This window comes from Bradysia coprophila, unplaced genomic scaffold, assembly GCF_014529535.1.
Source record: "Bradysia coprophila strain Holo2 unplaced genomic scaffold, BU_Bcop_v1 contig_494, whole genome shotgun sequence".
Classification (NCBI taxonomy): Eukaryota; Metazoa; Arthropoda; class Insecta; order Diptera; family Sciaridae; genus Bradysia; species Bradysia coprophila.
Genome location: NW_023503746.1, coordinates 437916 through 456141, shown reverse-complemented (window position 1 = coordinate 456141; position 18226 = coordinate 437916). Strand labels below are relative to the sequence as shown.

The following is an 18226-nucleotide window of genomic DNA, read 5'->3' as shown; positions in this document are numbered from 1 at the left end:
ATTTCCCTGAACATTTTACCTCATTTTCTTCCCCAATTCGATACATTTTACCTCCCGTTAATTCTAATTTACCGACTAGGATATTTGATGTCTCGTTTGATGAAAGATCATGTTACACCATGTACTCTAGCTGCTAACCCTTCACTTCGGCGTCAGCATTTTTGTTCTTGTTTATATTATGAAATAATTTTGTATCGGAGCATAACTGTACTATCGGTCAGTGTCAGTGAAACACGTTATGTAAGTATTTGTGATGTTATGAGTGTTTGGTCTGTGTGTCGCATCGCACAGTCAAATTATATTTTCCGATCATCAAAAGACTTGCTGTTTCTCATTCATTGTGCGCGTTCATTCTTGGTTCGTCTTTCAAACATAGTAAACCTCAAGTTCAGTCGAATAAATAAAAATTATATCAGAGTGAGGTCAGAACACCAGAGTATCATCTCTCTTTGAAATGAAGTGCAAATTATCTGTAACAAATGAAACCAAAATGTCGTCGGGCAACGCAGGAATGGAAAAACTCATTCCGACTGTGAACAAATTACAAGACATTTGCTCACAGATGGGCACCACGTTGCAGTTTGATTTACCGCAAATTGCGGTCATCGGTTCTCAAAGTGCTGGGAAAAGTTCTGTGTTGGAAAATTTCGTTGGGCGGTAAGATTGAAATTCATTTCTTTTGTCAAAGAGTTTTGTTGGCTAATTTTACGATCATACTTTTCACAATTATAAATCTCTCTCGTAATAGAGATTTCCTACCACGCGGAAGTGGTATTGTAACTCGACGCCCTTTGATCCTACAGCTGATCAACAGTAACGAAGGTAAATTCACAATCGTTAATATCTTCGTGATGGTAGTAAAAGTTAGTCAAAAAAAAGTTTAAATTAAGACCAACCCCCTGCAAAACACAAGTATCGCCTCTATAAAAATGAGGGATTCTTTTGAAAAACAGCCTACCGAAATCGAACGCATTTACTAGTGGAATTTTTTATATGTACCTAGAAAGGATTTCGACCCTAGAAGCCAAAACCACTTTCAAAAAAATTCTTCGAAGCTTGTGTGGCTGGTGAAAGGTGAGCAAAAACCGAAAAATTGCAATTTTCTTACAAAAATTACAAAAATACACGAGTCGTACAGGGTCGTGTGGGGTGTCATTAGAAAGGTGATCACATGTACTATTGAGCCGAATCGAGACTTATTGGTTTTAAAATTCATCCATACTGAAATACGTGCAGGTTAAGTTTTCAACCGAAGACTTACACTGTTCTTACAGAAATTTCTCGAGGTACACAAAACTTTCATGGTTGCGTGGGGTATCATTTGAAAGGTAATTTTATGTGCTTTTAGGCCAAATAGGGACTCATGGGGTTTGCATGCATATGCGGTGGAATATGGGCATTAAACATTTCAACTTCTATTTCATCGCCTATGCATCCAAACCTCATAAAACCCTATTTGGCTCACAAGAACATAAAATTACCTTTCAAATGATACCCCACACAACCATGTACTTTTTGTGTACATTCTGTAAGAACAGTGTAAGTCTTCGGTTGAAAACTTCAACTGCACATATTTCAGTGTAAATGATTTTTAAAACCAATAAGTCACTATTCGGCTCAATAGTACATGTGATTACCTTTCTAATGACACCCCACACGACCCTGTACGGTTCGTGTAACTGGAGAAATTATTGTAAGAAAATTGCAATTTTTCGGTTTTTGCTCACCTTTTACCAGCCACACAAGCTTCGAAGATTTCTTTGAAAGGGGTTTTGGCTTCTAGGGTCGTAGTCCTTTCTAGGCACATATAAAAAATTCCACTAGTAAATACGTCCGATTTCAGAAGGCTGTTTCTCAAAAGAATCCCTCTTTAGCTTTGTGGGATTGTCCTCCTGTTTCAAATCTCAAAATGTTTTCTGCGACTTCTTTTTTGGGATTTCAACCCAAACTATTTTTGTGTACAAATCTCAAAATATCGAATACGAGTCGCTTTTTGGAATTTAAACACAAACTGCAATACCCTCTCTAGCAAACAAACTACTTTTATTAAGGTGGTGAAAGAATCAAGTTGCCTCTGGAATTTATATGTAGATTTCAGCGTAGTCAGTCAACATGTAGAATAGTGTTTGTAGAATACAAAGAAATAATTTGTGAATTCGACACAGAGAGCTGAGAGTTTGGTTGCTAGATAGAGTATTGCAAACTGTCTTTGTGTCCAAATCTCAAAATAGCGAACCCGAGTCACAAACACAAACTGTGTTTAAATCCCAAAAATCACCTCGCATCAGCTATTTTGAGATTTGTACACAAAGATAGTTTGTGTTGAAATCCCAAAAAGGAAGTCGCAGAAAACATTTTGAGATTTGAAACAGGAAGACACTCCCACAAAGATATTTGTGATTTGAACACACCTTATTATACCTTTTTAACCACATCTCCCCTCTTTACATAGGCAATACTTGTATGTGCAGGGGGATGGTCTTAAATCTTGCAGGAGGCGGGCGGGTTAAAAAATGGTTGTTTTGGACTAACTTCACGGACATCGTCATGAAGTGTTGTTAGAGTGGCATAGGTCTGCTCCAATGCTACTCATACGTTAATTTGGTATATGTGGCAACAGTCATGAAATTTTAACACCTAATTACAGAATATGGTGAGTTCCCACACTGCATGGACAAAAACGATGACAAAAGCTACAGAAAGTTTACCAGCTTCGATGAAATCCGAGCCGAAATCGAAGCGGAAACCGATCGTGTAACCGGCACGAACAGGGGAATCTCCAGCAAACCGATAAATCTACGCATTTATTCGCCAAAGGTGTTGGACTTAACGCTGGTCGATTTACCGGGCATCACCAAAGTTCCTGTCGGCGATCAACCGTCTAACATCGAACAGTTGATCAGAGAAATGATCCTTCAGTTTATTGAGAAGGAAAATTGTTTGATTCTGGCCGTTTCACCAGCTAATTGCGATCTGGCTAATTCCGACGCTTTGAAATTGGCCAAAGAGGTCGATGAAGATGGTCTCCGAACGATTGGTGTCATCACAAAACTTGATCTAATGGACGCGGGCACCGATGCTCGTGAAATTTTCGAAGGCAAACTGTTACCATTGCGTCGTGGATACGTGGGTGTTGTGAACCGCTCCCAGAAAGATATTGACGATAAGAAAGATATCGACGCAACGCTGCAAGCAGAACGGGAATTTTTCCAGAGTCACGTTTTCTACCAGCACATGGTCGATCGTTTGGGTACACCGTTTCTGCAGAAGAAACTGAACCAACAGCTGAAAGAGCATATCAGCAAAAAGATGGAAACGTTGCAGGAAACAACTCGATTGCAAACGATTGCACTGGAAAGGGACATTGAGAAATACAAAGCTTTACATCCCGACGACTCAGGCAGTGTTAAATCCGTGATGCTCAAGTGAATGAACCGCTTTACAATGCAAAATATTTGTCGGTTTGACCGCTAAACGTTTTCTTCTATGTTTCGACTTTCAGTTTGATCAAGCAGGTGCAAAAAGGCTTCGAAAAGGAGATGGGCTCGCTTGGTTCGAATGACGTGCACACGGACCGATTCTCGCACGGTTCCACAATCAGACGCATATTTCATGAAACGTACGACTTGCCCAGTTAAATTGAACATTCGGCTAATTTCTTGTCATGCAATTTACAGTTTGCCCAACGAGATCTCGAAAATCGATTACGACGAGGACGATCTGCGACGTGAAATTGTCTATGCGATCGAAAACTTGTACGGAATCAACGGTGTGTTGAACACACCGTTCAAAGCATTCGAAGTTCTCGTCAAGAAGCAAATCGAACATCTTGAGCAGCCGATAAACATGTGCATCGAGAAAGTGATCGACGAGTTATCCAGGGCGGTTAAAACGTGCACGCAACGAGTGAGTTTTCCATTCGACTACTGCTTCATTTGTGTGTCATTTCATGTATAATGTTCAGGTATCCAGCCATCCCAAGTTTCGGGCTCACATCGAAAAACAGATTTTGGATTTCGTTCATTCGAATGTTAAGCGAAATCGGTCGAAAATCCTGGCACTCGCAGAAATGGAGTCATCCTACATGAACTCAATGCATTACGAGTTCAAGAACGATAGGTGAGTTCGTCATTCCAGTTCGAGACTCCGCATTTTCATCTTTTGTTCGCTTTTTTTTCGGCAGACAAAACGGAATGGCGGAGAAACTGGAACAAATCGCTGACATGTTTGATGAGCTCAATAAGCAACAGTATGAGCCCTTTGTTATACCTAATATCCCGAACACTTTCATCAAATATATTCAATTCTTAAACTCAACAGGAGAAGGGCGTTAGCCGATCGTACAGCCGACTATATGAAGAAAGAAGTTCTCGAACAGAAAGAGAAAAGTGACGTCATCTTCGAGGGAGAGTTGACTTTGAGTAAGTGTTGCATTCCTCACTAACGTTTCGATTCTCTGTTGAATCATTTGATGTTTTCATTTAGCAAACTTCGACGCTGAATATCACTGTGTCTTGCGATCGGAAGATTTCGAATTGCGTTGTTTGAAAATGAAACCCCCGGTCTTTGGTAGCTCTTCTATTAGTATCGAGCTTGACGGTTTGAAATTTCGCATCAACGATGAAGATGATCATTTTACCACAAGCAAATCGCAAATCGTTCTATTTAGAACTGATGGGGCAGTTCTACACGCTGATGTGAACGAAATCACATTGTCATCCAAAAGCGCTACCAACATTCGCCGATGGACAAAATATCTGGCACGTGTGATCGTAAGTTTATAAGTTGTTAAAAGCTTGAACGTACACGTCTGTATAATCAAACTGAACCGAATTCTTCTGAACGAAAGGAGCTAGATGACAAGAACCGCATGGATGCACGTCAGAAAGACATCGATCAGGCATACCATCAAATCACCTCATACATGAACATCATCAAAAAGACACTGTGTGACATGGTGCCGAAGGCCATTACATTGTTCATCATCCGGGAGTTGGAGCATTTTGTCGAAACGAATCTCCTGATCATATTGCTGGACATTCTCAACGATGAAAATGTATGCGGGACGGGAGATATATTTTACGACTACTTTGCTGGTCGAGGAATTTTTTTCTATTTTCTTTTCTCGTTAATTTGCAGCTGAGCATATTCGAGGCGGAAGAAGAAGATGTTGCAGATTTCCGGAAGAAGATGAAAATTTACGAAACATGCAAGGAAGCATTGAAAGTGATGATGGAATGCAATGACTCTTAGTGGATGCAATTTTTTTGGCTGCACGTCCACCATCCGAAATAAAACGAAATGAAGAATTAACCACTACACCCTGCTGGGCAAAAATCCCAAAATTTCAATTGGAATAATTTCCAAATTTTAACACAACAGACACATCGTAAGCGATGTTATCACCAAAAATTTAGTGTTCCAAACTAAAAAACCTGAATTTTCATATAATAAAAGCAGCATCTACGGCGTTGCAATTGATTTATTTGTGGTCTTTGATTGTTTTGGTTACCATTCACATTTAGTGGGGATGATGACTATTGTACTGAAGAGGCGAACAATTTAACGAATATTTCAGCCTGAATTCTGATAGGTAGACAACATAGAAATTTATTGAGCGAGCATCAGCATACCCAATCTTCATTCATACTATAACATCGTCATTTTATCCATCTTTATATATATTATCGTTGTCTTTTTCCTCCTTCGCATAGGTGAATTTTTGTAAAAAATTTTGAAAATCCGTCATTTTATCATCAAGTGTGGTGTGTCACCCGCGTATCTGCATCTGCTTGACCTCCACAAAGTATACACATACAGGTCCGTTCCCAATTCGCAACGTTAAAAATATCGAATGTCCTATTTTTTACGAATAAAATATGAGTGAGTCTTACACAGCGTCCAATTAACTTCAATTTCGTCTATAAAGAAAAGCTAAAACCTTAATGCTTAAAGCCTAAACTCGTTAAGCAAACAGATCACTTTATGGCTCTTTCCTCCCATGGCTCACGTTAAGTGAATAATAGAGACGAAAAAGTGTAGAGAGATTACACAATACATAATAACAACACTAACACGAGTGTACATGAGATACGTCGGTTATGAAATAAATCAGTTGTTACTTAAAACCCCTATTGATAACATCACATGGCGCAGTTGGTAAATTTTTTACGATGCAAAGAAATCGATAGTAAAAAATGGTGATTATCAAATCGTCAAATTTGAATAAAGTAACAAGAAAGGCAAAATTGAATATTTCAATAAAACACAGTGAGTTTAGCCAGTTTAAAGTAAAGAAGTCGGCAGCACAAAAACGAGTTTCAATACTGAGGTCGCTGCAGAGGTCATTCAATTTGAGGTCTCGTAGAATCCAGACAAAATATACAAAATCGTTCAATCAGCCAATCCAGAGAATGGAATTCGTCAAAAAGGTGGAAAATTTGAATTTGGAAGGGAATTTAGCGGAAAACTGGCGTAAATTCAAACAAGCTTACGATGTGTTTGAGGCAGCAACGGAAGTCGACATTAAAAGGATCCGAGACGGATTGCGGTGTTTTTGAATGCAGTAGGGGAAGATGCATTTGAACTTTTCGATACTTTTGGATTAACGGACGCTCAAAAATCAATCTATAAGAACGTTGTGGATGCCTATGAAAATTTCTGCAACCCAAAGAAGAACATCATATATGAAAGGTTCGTGTTTTATTCGAGAAGTCAGAAAGAGGGTGAACCGTTTGATAACTTCCTCGTGCACATCAAAAAGCTGGTAAAGAGCTGTGGATTTGAAGGTGAGAAAAACGATATGTTACGTGATAGAATTGTATTGGGTATCACGGATAAACGCCTGCAAGAGAAAATGCTGAAAGAGACGTTAACGTTCGACGAAACCGTACAATTGTGTAGAGCAACCGAAGTGGCCAGAGGTCAATGCAATGACATACAAAAGAGCGAAAAAACATTCAATACTATGGAAGAAGTAAAATCTACGTACAAGATCCAACATCAGAAAAGTGTTAACACATCGGCAAACAAAACAACACATCGAGCTGACAACAATCAATACAATTACACGAAAAACAGTGCTGGTGGTGGAAAAAACTTTAATCGACGCAACGTGTGCGATCGATGCAACAGACAACACGAATACAATCAATGTCCGGCATTTGGAAAAAAGTGCAACAATTGCGAGAGGATGAATCATTTTGCGGTGGTGTGCAAATCGAAACGAGTGAGAGTAATAACGAATGTCAACAAAGATGAGGGTGATCAAGTCGTTCATTCAATTAAAGTGCTTAAGATTAATGAAATTAACAATACTAACCTCTGATGAAATTTAAATTTAACAGAAAGCGAAGAAGAGGATGGACTGAATTTGTTCGGTTAAACAACACATTTGAAGTTGTTGAATTATAATTTAAAGGTAGAATATGTTCCTGGGAAGTATTTGTACATAGCAGATTATTTGAGCAGAAACTATTTGAACACGGGGAATTATGGAGAAGATCCTGATTTTGTTGGTTCGGTGTTATCTATTAACGTGTCTGACAAAAGGGAGGAAGAATTTAGAACTGAGACTGCGAGGGATGAGGTTCTTGCTGTAGTTTCGAGATATTGTTTCAATGGGTGGCCGAATGATAAGACGAAGGTTCCGATTGGAGTTAAAAAGTATTTCGATATAAGGAATGACATTTTGATTGATAAGGGAATATTATATTACGAAGATAGAATAATTGTTCCTTTTACGTTGAGGTCGACCTTGTTGTCGATGTTGCATGAATCGCATTTTGGGATTTATAAGACCCAAAAGCGTGCTAGGGAACTGTTTTATTGGCCAGGCATGAACTCGGACATTGAGGCGACTGTTGCAGGCTGTATGACTTGCAACAAGTTTGCAAATTCCAATTCGCGTGAGCCACTGATTCCGCACGATATTCCGGACTTGCCATTCAATAAAGTAGCGTGTGACATTTTTGATCATGAGAGCAGTGCCTATTTGGTGCTGATGGATTATTTTAGCAAATGGATTGAGGTTCACGGGATAAGGAATAAGAGTTCGAAAGAGATTACAAGAGTTTGGATGGAAATATTCTCTCGTTTGGGAATTCCGCGGAGGATTATAGCTGATAATGTTCCGTTTGGTTCTTTTGAATGTCGTGAGTTTGCAAAGCGGTGGAACACTGAGATTGTTACAAGCTCACCACGGTATCCGAGGTCGAACGGTCTAGCCGAACGCGCTGTTCAGATAGCTAAGGGTATTTTGAAAAAGTCAAAGTGTCAAGAGGAGTTCTTGATCGGTCTTTTGGAATACCGAAATTCTCCCACGAAAGATTTATTCCTTTCGCCTGCACAGTTGTTGTCCAATCGTAGGATGAGGACAAAGCTGCCCATTACTAGCAAATTGCTGCAGCCCAAAATCAATCAGAATGCGCATGAATTAATCATTAAAAAATCTTTAAATAATAAAAAGCAATACGATAAAGGCACTACAAAAAGGCCAAACTTCGAAATCGGTCAAAAAGTTTTTGTACAAAATCAAACCAACAAACAATGGAAACCTGCTGTGGTGGCCTAAGCTTAGCTTAGGTGCTAGTAGTGGTCATCATCAGTTGCTCTATCTAGCAACCTTCACAAGACTGCCGTGAATTTGTAACGTTTAACTAGTAGAAGACAAATTCACACAAAAAAATGAATAATTGCCATCAATCGATGGAAACTGAACGGATGAAAGCGAAAATGCCTCAGAATTCAAAACGGTGGCACGTACACAACTCGAGTGAAAAGCTGCACAACAAAAAATTATTAAAAAATCATTTTAACTAACGCACTTCAAGCAAAAGTGATCACAGTCAACAGCTGCCAAATAGAGTACTATTTTGTATGAAATGATTTTTTACAGTGTCATATACAGTTGTGTGACACACAGTCAAGTTTTCGTACCCTATTGAGAGTACCACTCATGCTTGAAGTGCGTTGTTTTAACACTAACCTCGAATCATTCACTTTTAGTCTAGACACTGAAATGGAACCTATTCTTCCCTTAATTCAGACATTGAACTGAAACTCTCCATAAATGAAACACAAAAACCGAAGAAAATCTTGAAGAAAAACGACTGACAATCAAAGTGATCACACTGAGGAAAAAGCAGTTACCTGCTACAGCTGCGATCTGTCTCCAGCTGTAGTTTTTAAGAAAATACAGCTGTCACAGAAAATATTTCGGCCCGTAGCTGTCACAGCTGTATTTTTCTACTTGCTATCAGAGCTGTAGTTGTGATTACCTACAATAGCTGTGTGATTACCTACAATCAAAATGTTGTGATCGATAGGCACGGGTTCGAATCATGCCGGATCCTGTTTTTTTTTAGCTCCGTACGAAGAACAAAGGGGCTTATAGGATTACGATGCCGTGTGTAATTGATGGAATTCGAAGTAGACGGTAACGGCAAAGTGTTTGCCTATGTTCATAGATGACGAATCTGCAATAAAAATTTTGTCTGTCCGTCTGTCCGTCACGTCGATATCTTAAGTAAATAAAATCCTATTTCAAAAAAAAAAATTATTCCCTGAAAGATAGTCGAAATAGTGAGGCTAAGTTCGAAGATGGGCATATTCGGGTCGGCCCTTCGTGAGTTAGGGCCACCTAAGTGATTTAAGGTCTTTTGGTGATATTTATGGCAAAATAAACGATGGAAATGACACGGCAAATGGTAGGTATTGTCAATACCATTCCAGGAAAAAACAGTTTTTTTAAATCGGGTGAGTGGACCGTGAGTTAGGGCCTTAGAAGTGAAATGCTACTAGGGCCCTATGTGTATTTTACATAGAACTCGAGTAAGTTTCATTCGTTTTTCGTAATTTTTGTTTGATTTGGAAGGTAATCAAAGGCCGAATAGAATGTTGTTGAAAAAAAATTAAATTTGGGTCCTTGGCCTAAGGCCGCTACTAGGGCCCTATTTGTATTTCACATATAACTCGAGTAAATTTCATCCGTTTTTCGTAATTTTTGTTTCATTTGGAAGGTAATCAAAGGCCGAATAGAATGTAGTTGAAAAAAAATTTAAATTTGGGTCCTCGGACTGAGGCCGATACTAGGCCCTTCAAAAAAATAAAATTTTTAGGGCGATTTGAAATTTTTGTTTCATTTGAAAGGAACGTCGTGCGGGGCTTCGTAATTGCGCTATGCGCAATTTATAAGATGTACACATTACATAATAATTTTACTTTAACTACATTAACCGGCGCAATAGGTTTACGGTCAAAGTATGGTGACAGACGCACTAGGGTCACGTACGCAATAGATATACGGGTTTGTACGGGGCTCAGTCGCAGCAAACGCTCCGACTGTTCTGATGGCTCGTTTTTTAATAATTTTAATAAAAATAATTTTGGTTTCATTTCTGATAATAGTCAGTTCAAAATTAACTCAATAATTTAAAAAGAAAATATTTCTGGCCTGTCGGAGTTATATGTATTTCACAGTACTGTGGAGTATTTTGATATTCTGTTGTATTACATCCGACGAGTTAATTTTGAACTGAATTTTAGCTGAAATGAAACGAAATTGATTTTTTATTAATAATTATTTGAAATAAAAACTTGCTTGTTGGGGCGCGAACCCGGGACCTCTTGTTCTCCAGTCCAGAATAATCCACCTGAGCTACGGAACATGAATACTACAAATGCCTTATGTTTATGTAAGCTACACAACGCATATTCCCGTTAATAGGTGATATACATCCCTGTAGTAGCTGTATTGTGGGTGTAACATTACCTACATGAGATACATATGAAAACTGTGTATACAACACGTAATGTGTCATTAATAATTGAAAGATATTATTGCGACAATATTGATTCACGTAAAAATGAAAATCATTTTGAAAATCAAATATTAAGGCTAAAGTCTGGAAAAATGGTTCAACGAGCACAGGCTAGAGACCCGCCGACACTTTTTAACCCAACCGAGTCGCCGGTTGTTCTTAGATTGCCTCAGCCGGCTGGAAGACAAAGTTTTTTTTTTTAAATAAAATAAAATAAATTTTGACTGACCGAAATCGGCGCTATTTTTTCTGGGACTTTTTTTTATATATATGCCTAGTTAGGTTTTGGTGCTTAGGCCCCAAAACCAGTCTCATATATTTTTGATCTTCCATAACTGGCTGGTGGTAAGCGGCCAAAAGTCGAAAAATGAGGTTTCGTAGTCCGGATTTCATTTCCGTGAGATGATGAGAACACGGACGTGTATGGCTCGTTGGAAATCTGAGGTCGAGTACTCTCGAAGCAAATATTAACTTCAAAACATTTGATGATAAACGGCCGAAAATATGACATCCGAAAAATTTATCAGAATCGATGGAACTTCGGTGAACTTTGACGAGGGCTGTGACCTCACTAATGCAATTATTTGATTAATTTATTTTATATTATGAATGTGGAGGACTTCAGCTTTAAAGAATGACTAATATGTAGTAGTTTGGCGGGGTGGAACATACAGTTTTTATCTGAAAGTAGTCACGTGCCAAACTACTACATGTTGGTATTGCTATAAGGCTGACGGAAAAGAAATCCGGACTACGAAACCTCATTTTTCGACTTTTAGCCGCTTACCACCAGCCAGTTATGGAAAATCAACTAACTATCCATATATAAAAAAGTAGAGGGATTTCGGTCAGTCAAAATCAAAAGAATCCCTCGAAATAAAATTGAACTGAAGAAGCAGATCGAATGACTTCCATATTTCTGCAGCGTGTAGTCTATTACAATAACTAGTTCCCGCCAATTGGGTTTTTTTATTAAAAATTTCGATGAGCGGACAACAAGTAAGTCGTGTTAAAGTTTTATCTTAATTTTTGTTGTCCCATTTTCTCGAAAGATTTCGTTTTTTAATTTTAAAACGTTTCCTGAATATGCAGAGCTGCTGGAAAGACCCAACATTAGCCGTAGCAGGTAATCATTGAGAGCGGCTGTTATAGGTAATTTCTTAAAAAATTACCGTCATTGAGTAACTTTTTCAAAAATTACTCACCGCAGCTAATACGTTACTTGTTGTGGATAATTTTTCCAAACATTACCAATTACAGCTGATCTATTACCTACTGCAGCTGTAGTTTTCAAATCTTTTTCCTCAGTGCATTACAAGCACAGAACTAAACTCCAGTATTAAAAAAAAACCAAATGTATGCTTTTCAGCTAGCTATTTCACTAGCTTTTATATTATATCGATGGTAAACACTAACATAGTAACTAGGGATTTTGGGGATTTGTATTTTGTCAGGAAATAGCCTAAGTTCAAAAATTTATTGCTCGGTCAAATGACCACCGCTTTTGACATGTGATACCTCGTTGAACTCGTATGGATAGGATAACCAGATTTTAGCCTAGTTTCTGTATGATGGGACAAAGTCTACAACAACTTGTATTTAAATTTTTTATCTACCTATCTACCTACCGCCTTCGGCTCATGCAATAACTCCCAAAGTGTCTAAATAAACATGTGGACAGAGGTGAATAATCTCTAATGGCACATGCGTCACGGGTGCTATTCTACCGTTCGCCCACGATAAAACTACAGCTACATGAAGTACTTCTTGTAAAGGATGTACTAATGCTGCAATAAAATAATTATATAGTACGACTATACATCTGCTTATCTTTTGACTTATGTTGTCGTCAATAATAATCTTGGTTCAACATTATAAAATAACTCCGGCTCTCAAACACAAATTTATAGTCCGTTACGGTACTCGGCCGAGTATACATCAGCGACTCAGAGAAGAAGGTTCGCATGGTACATACATATTAATATATTCAAATAATCATAGACCATATTACTGTGCATAGAACCGAGTCATATTGGGAAATCTGTCTCTAAATCCAGGCAAATTATTTCATTATTTTGACATTAACGATATTATTAACTTTAACATTAACTTAATTATATTGAATATAATATCACAATCCATAGCCACTCTTCAATGACTTTGAATTTGATATTTGATTTACAATTGTTTAATGTTATAACTTTAAGATTTCTGCTAAAAACAAAAACCAACCAACCAACAACATTTGGCCAAATGGGAAATGCTAAAGAGTATGGGGTCCTTATCGCCACGGCTGTTTTGGTAAGTGTTCCTGCTTTACTTTTCACAGTAATAAATTAAACTATGATATAAGCGACACAATTCGCAGCTGCGCGAAATGATTTACGTGCAACAAATTTTCGTACAATCAGAAGATAAATTTCTAACCAATATTAAATTATCTCAGTCGCATTCCAATTTTAGAGCGAATGCGCCATATATCAAGTATTTGTAAGTGTCATTTTCTATGATATTGAAAGTGGATAGAAAGGAACTGCGTCACTTTTCCACTTTGAAGTTCTTTTTTTTTCTTCAAGTAATTAGTTCGAAGGACAAGTACCCTCTGTACTCTGTATATTTCTTCAATTTGTATTATTCATTTTCTAAGACGTTAATATAAAAACTAAACTTTCATTTGACACAGATATTTTCCACGGGGCTGATTATATGTTCAGGAATTTATGTGGCAGAATTGAGTGAAGTGCATACTCTGACATCACTTATGGAATGCACGTGCACAAATATTGTTGAAAGCGAGTGTTTCGAAAATGTATCAGACATTATGTCATACGAAAAAGCAAGACCTTCGTCAGAAATTCCAGCAATTATATTACAGTGTTTCAGTGGTGGCTGTCATAAATATAACCATAGCGAAAGCGAATATACTTCAAATGAAGACAGGGGTACTGACATCAAGTCTTATGCTGAAAATACAGTAGAATTTCTAACATTGCTCTGTGGTATAACAGACGCGTGGAAACTGTGGATGGCTATTGGTGTGATTTGTATTACATCAGCGGTGGTAACATTTTTCTTATCTATAGCTTCCTTGTTCTATCAAGATGTTGAAGGTCTGGTTTATGCTTCAGGTGGCATTTTCCTTTTCTTTCCAGGAATATGTTTCGTACTTATATTTCTAACTAGTACATTTTCATCAAGTCTTATGCTTTTTTTGCCCAAACTAGCAAAATCTGCGATAGCAACATTTGCTTTTTGTTCTCCAGGCGGTGTGCTACTTTCTGTGGCTTTATCCGCAGTCATAATCATTTGTATGACGAAATTGTATGGATAAAAACGTTAACGGTTAAATCATCAATACTTTTACTTTATACTTTCTGTCTCTGATTTTAAAAGAATCTTTGAATTACATCTAAAAAAAAATAGCGAAAATTTGCGAAAATTTAGTAGAAAATAGAGTAATAGAATAAGATAAATTTCTGTTATTTGGATGTGTTGGATTATGTAGAAATAAATAAATTTGGATTGAACATAAATAATAAAGACCATATACCATGGAAAAGAGATTTGAGTAAGGTGCTCTTTGTAGCCCTCGGCATGTAATAAGAATTCCAGGTTTAAAAATTTAATTAGAAAAAGATAGAAAAGGGCCTTTCCTGTCTGCTAAATTAGTTTATTACTATCCTCGGAATAAGGCGAGTACATCTTAAAAATGATTTATAGATGCAATGTCGTCCATTTCGTCTATTTGCTCTACGAGTTGGCCGACTTCGTAAGTAGTGGCTGACATTAGAGAGTAAACGATCCACGGGAGGCAAAGAGTTTACCACATTTTTGAAACTATTGGATACATGGTAATACTTTTGAGGAATACCAAAACTCGTTGCCTCTCGAGTGAAATCCATTCCAATGTGGGGTTGGTTTTGTGGGCGTTAGGACAACATTCCATTATTTCTAACCGGTCACTCGATCAATTTTTAATTACTATAAGTAAAAATCATCGATAAGAAAATTAAGAGGAAACGATTGTCTGTAGACACTACAAAAAGATTTAGAGGAAAATTTAGAGGTGCGATCGTTCAGAGGGGAAACTATGCGAGCAAATACTGGGACAGGTGCTATTTGTTATTGGCGCCAATAGAAGGAAATAGTGGCCAAATAGAAGGAAATAGTGGGCAAATAGATGCGCCAATAGTCACCAATATAGCAAATAGATGGGACAAGATTTTCTCGCTTAGTTTCCCCTTCGCGCTTCTCGTTAGTTGTTTCCAGAATTTATTCTTTCACAATTTTTATTCTTCGAATCATGTCCGGAGCGATAGCGGAGGACTTGACGCAGTCTAACTTCCAAAAAAAGAACGAAGAAATTTTTTTGAGAAGCGGCAACTATATATAGGCGAGAATTTAAGTTTCTTTCCTTTGGCCTGTATCACCACAAATCCTATTCTATCTTATTCGCGCTTCAAATACGAGCAAAACGAGCTATCACTCGACTATGTAACTTTAAAATTGCCGGAGATACATCGTTTTGAAGTTGGTCATTTTGATAGAAAATGCACCAAATTAACGTTTTCCAAACAATCAAAATCTTTCAACTTACTCTGTATGTTTCTATCTATCTGTCTATCTGTCTATCTATCGACGGTCGATCTCGGAAACTAGTCAGCCAATCTCCATGAAATTTTGCAGGAACCTCAGGGTGGGCATAAAAATGAAAATGTGATACGCCACTACCCCAGGAAAAACCAGAATTTTGTTTTATTGGCCTCGAAGTGGTTTCTGAGTGTGGTTTTCGAGGGTCGGGAACGCGTTTTCGGCTGTAGCTTAGCTGTATTGAAACCTGCAGATGCGTGCGACCCATCAAATGAAAGGTATTCGTAGCACGATTCAAACAAAAAAATAATTTAAAAAATCGGGTCAGATTCGTTTGAGCTAGAGTGATTAGAGTGACCAAATTTTGAGCTACTCGAGCGTAGGATGAAAGTTTTTCTCATCATCTGCCAAATAATTTTTACCAAAAAAAAAATTTGACTGGAAACAACCAAAATTTTACCAAAAAAAGTCGCATGTGGCAGATAAATTTTCTTGCTGGTCTGTTCCTGAACATTTGCCACTTTGCGACGCAGATTTTTTTGGTAAAATTTTGGTTGTTTCCAGCCAAATTTTTTTTTTGGTAAAAATTATTTGGCAGATGATGAGAAAAACTAAGGCAGCTTGTTTGAACTAAAATTGGGAGTAAAATTTAATTTTTGCGTAACGAAGCTGAAAGCGTCAACTCTAGCGATATCATTCATTTTAGAAATTGTACTTCAAAGACTGCGTCACACTTTTCTCGAAGAGATTTTTGTTGGGATAAAATTTTGCAAATTTTTTACTGAAACCCGAAACCGATAGAAAGCAATATATAATGATAAAAAAAAGTTACCGCAAGAGTGTCCGTACCTGATACACACAACATCCGATGATTATTCAATATCAGCATATTAACAACGTATCTTATCTTTTGAAATTGAATAATAATGATTGTACACTGAATGACCCATGGAAATTGAAATAAAAAAAGTAAAATTTTAGATATCGAAAATATTAAAATGGAGATAAAATAGTAGCAAAATGAAGATACAGTAGCTAACTCTTAAAACCCAACCTCTATTGAGAATTTGTAATCCACATTACATTTTATATTTTTGGCAGTTGTCAAAAGTACTGCAGCTGCATATATTAGCGGGCTCTTTTTTTAAACACCAAATTTTGCTTCAAGTTTTAAAAAACGAGAAAAACAGTAAAACGCAACAATTGAACACCGAACAACAGAAAAAACTATTTTAAAAGTAAAAAAATCATAAAGAAACTAGAAAAAACAATAAAAAAAATATTAGAAAGCAACAGAAAAACCAGGAAAAAACAAGAAAAATTAAAAACAGAAAAAAACATGTTTTTTTTTACTTAAACAAAAACGTAAAACCAAAAAACAAAAAAGTGAAACAAAAACCAGAAAAACAAAATTAAAAACAAAGAAAACTCCCAAAAAAGGCACAAGAAAAAACAGAAAAAAAAACAAGAAACCATTCATTTATGATGACGATAAGCTATATTCCAAGGCTGTTTACTTTGGGGAGGTCTCACAGATACAGATACGGCTGTGACACAGAAAATTTGACATTTTCATACGTTTTCGTAGAAGATGGACTCTTAAATTTGACAATTTCATAGTAGGTGAATTCTGTTTTGTGTGTCCCCACGTATCTAGTCAAATGGCGGTCTGCGTGACCTCTCCAACAGTCTATAGCGTTGGTACTTTCATCTTACAAAAATTTTTATTTTTCATTTCTTTTATTGTTTTTATGAATTTTTTGTGTTTTTTACGAAATCTTTTTTATTATTCATAATAACTCAAAGTAAATCTGGGCCTAATGTACAAGAACAACTTTACGTTCAACATGCGTTTCGAGCTCTCATGGAATAAAGGATTCTGTCTGTATGAAAACCGTCAATTTCATAGCCGAAGTTTCTGCTCCACAATGCGAACAAGGGGAAACATTCAAATTTTTACAAGAAATAGGTGTTGAGTTGAAACAAATTAGAAACTGGAGCAATTTTTTTGTGTTTTATTCCCTTGTGAACTACAAGGTCTCACATTCAAGCTTAGTTCTTCTTATCAAGGCTGTAAACTGTGGGGAGGTTATCACATATCTTACGTGGTGATTTTTAAGTTTTTCAATAATTACTCGCGTCAATTCATCAATCAAAAAAAAATATATTTTTTGTTACATCGACCGAAATACGCGCTATTTTACATTCGATGGCAATAGTCATTTTGCTTTCTAGCGAATGAGATGTTTCCAGCAAGAGCTGGAATCAAATTCATAATAGCATGCTTTAGGAAACTTTAGCGGCTGAAATGACGCCGATGGTTGCTAATTACGATGATTAAATGCCAGTCCATTAATTATGAGTTTACTTCTTGTTTCCTAAAAAAAGAAGTTAAAAGAATTAAATTGCTCTTCCTACTAATTTTATTTCGTAAAAAAATACTCAAAATTTTATCAATTTACGTCTAAGACGATAGTTGAAATTCATATAAAACAAAAATGCTTTTCATTTAACGATATTGGAACATTGGGTCACAATTGAGTTTACAAAGCAACAGTAAAGTCGAGAAAATTATAGATTCCAATGAACATCTGCAAAATAGCTTTAAGATAATTAAATTGCACGGCCATTATCGCGAAAGATTTCTTTGCACTTAAAGTCTTTGTCAAAATAATCTTCAGTTTCAGAGATTTCTAGAATCCATTCAAATTTACCAAGTTCATTTTCATCCAGCTTCGAAGTTGTAACCTTACTTTTATTTCCAACACGTAAGTATTCTTCACTTGCGGAACTTTTAAAACGAAATTTACCAGTAT

The 18226-nt window shown here is 36.9% G+C and overlaps 2 protein-coding genes across 3 annotated transcripts in view; both read left to right on the top strand.

The window, feature by feature from the left end:
• The window catches only part of LOC119082812 (kin of IRRE-like protein 1), a 163358-nt gene extending 162685 nt beyond the window's left edge, over positions 1 to 673 (top strand). Inside the window, exon 18 of the transcript XR_005088720.1 lies at positions 663 to 673. The gene's annotated coding sequence lies outside the window, so the exon portion shown is untranslated. The remainder of the gene's footprint in view (positions 1 to 662) is intronic.
• LOC119082814 (dynamin-2-like) lies at positions 230 to 5485 on the top strand. Of its 2 annotated transcripts, XM_037192467.1 has the most exons (12): positions 230 to 657; positions 749 to 822; positions 2648 to 3425; positions 3503 to 3619; positions 3678 to 3906; positions 3965 to 4119; positions 4184 to 4249; positions 4321 to 4421; positions 4486 to 4772; positions 4850 to 5056; positions 5140 to 5255; positions 5304 to 5485. In XM_037192467.1, the coding sequence occupies exons 1-11, from the start codon at positions 455 to 457 to the stop codon at positions 5251 to 5253; spliced, it is 2331 nt and encodes a 776-aa protein (XP_037048362.1). In that variant the 5' UTR covers positions 230 to 454; the 3' UTR covers positions 5254 to 5255; positions 5304 to 5485. The 2 variants fall into 2 exon arrangements, with proteins under 2 accessions (XP_037048362.1, XP_037048361.1); XM_037192466.1 differs by having other exon boundaries at positions 5140 to 5485.
• Positions 5486 to 18226: the final 12741 nt, after the last annotated feature.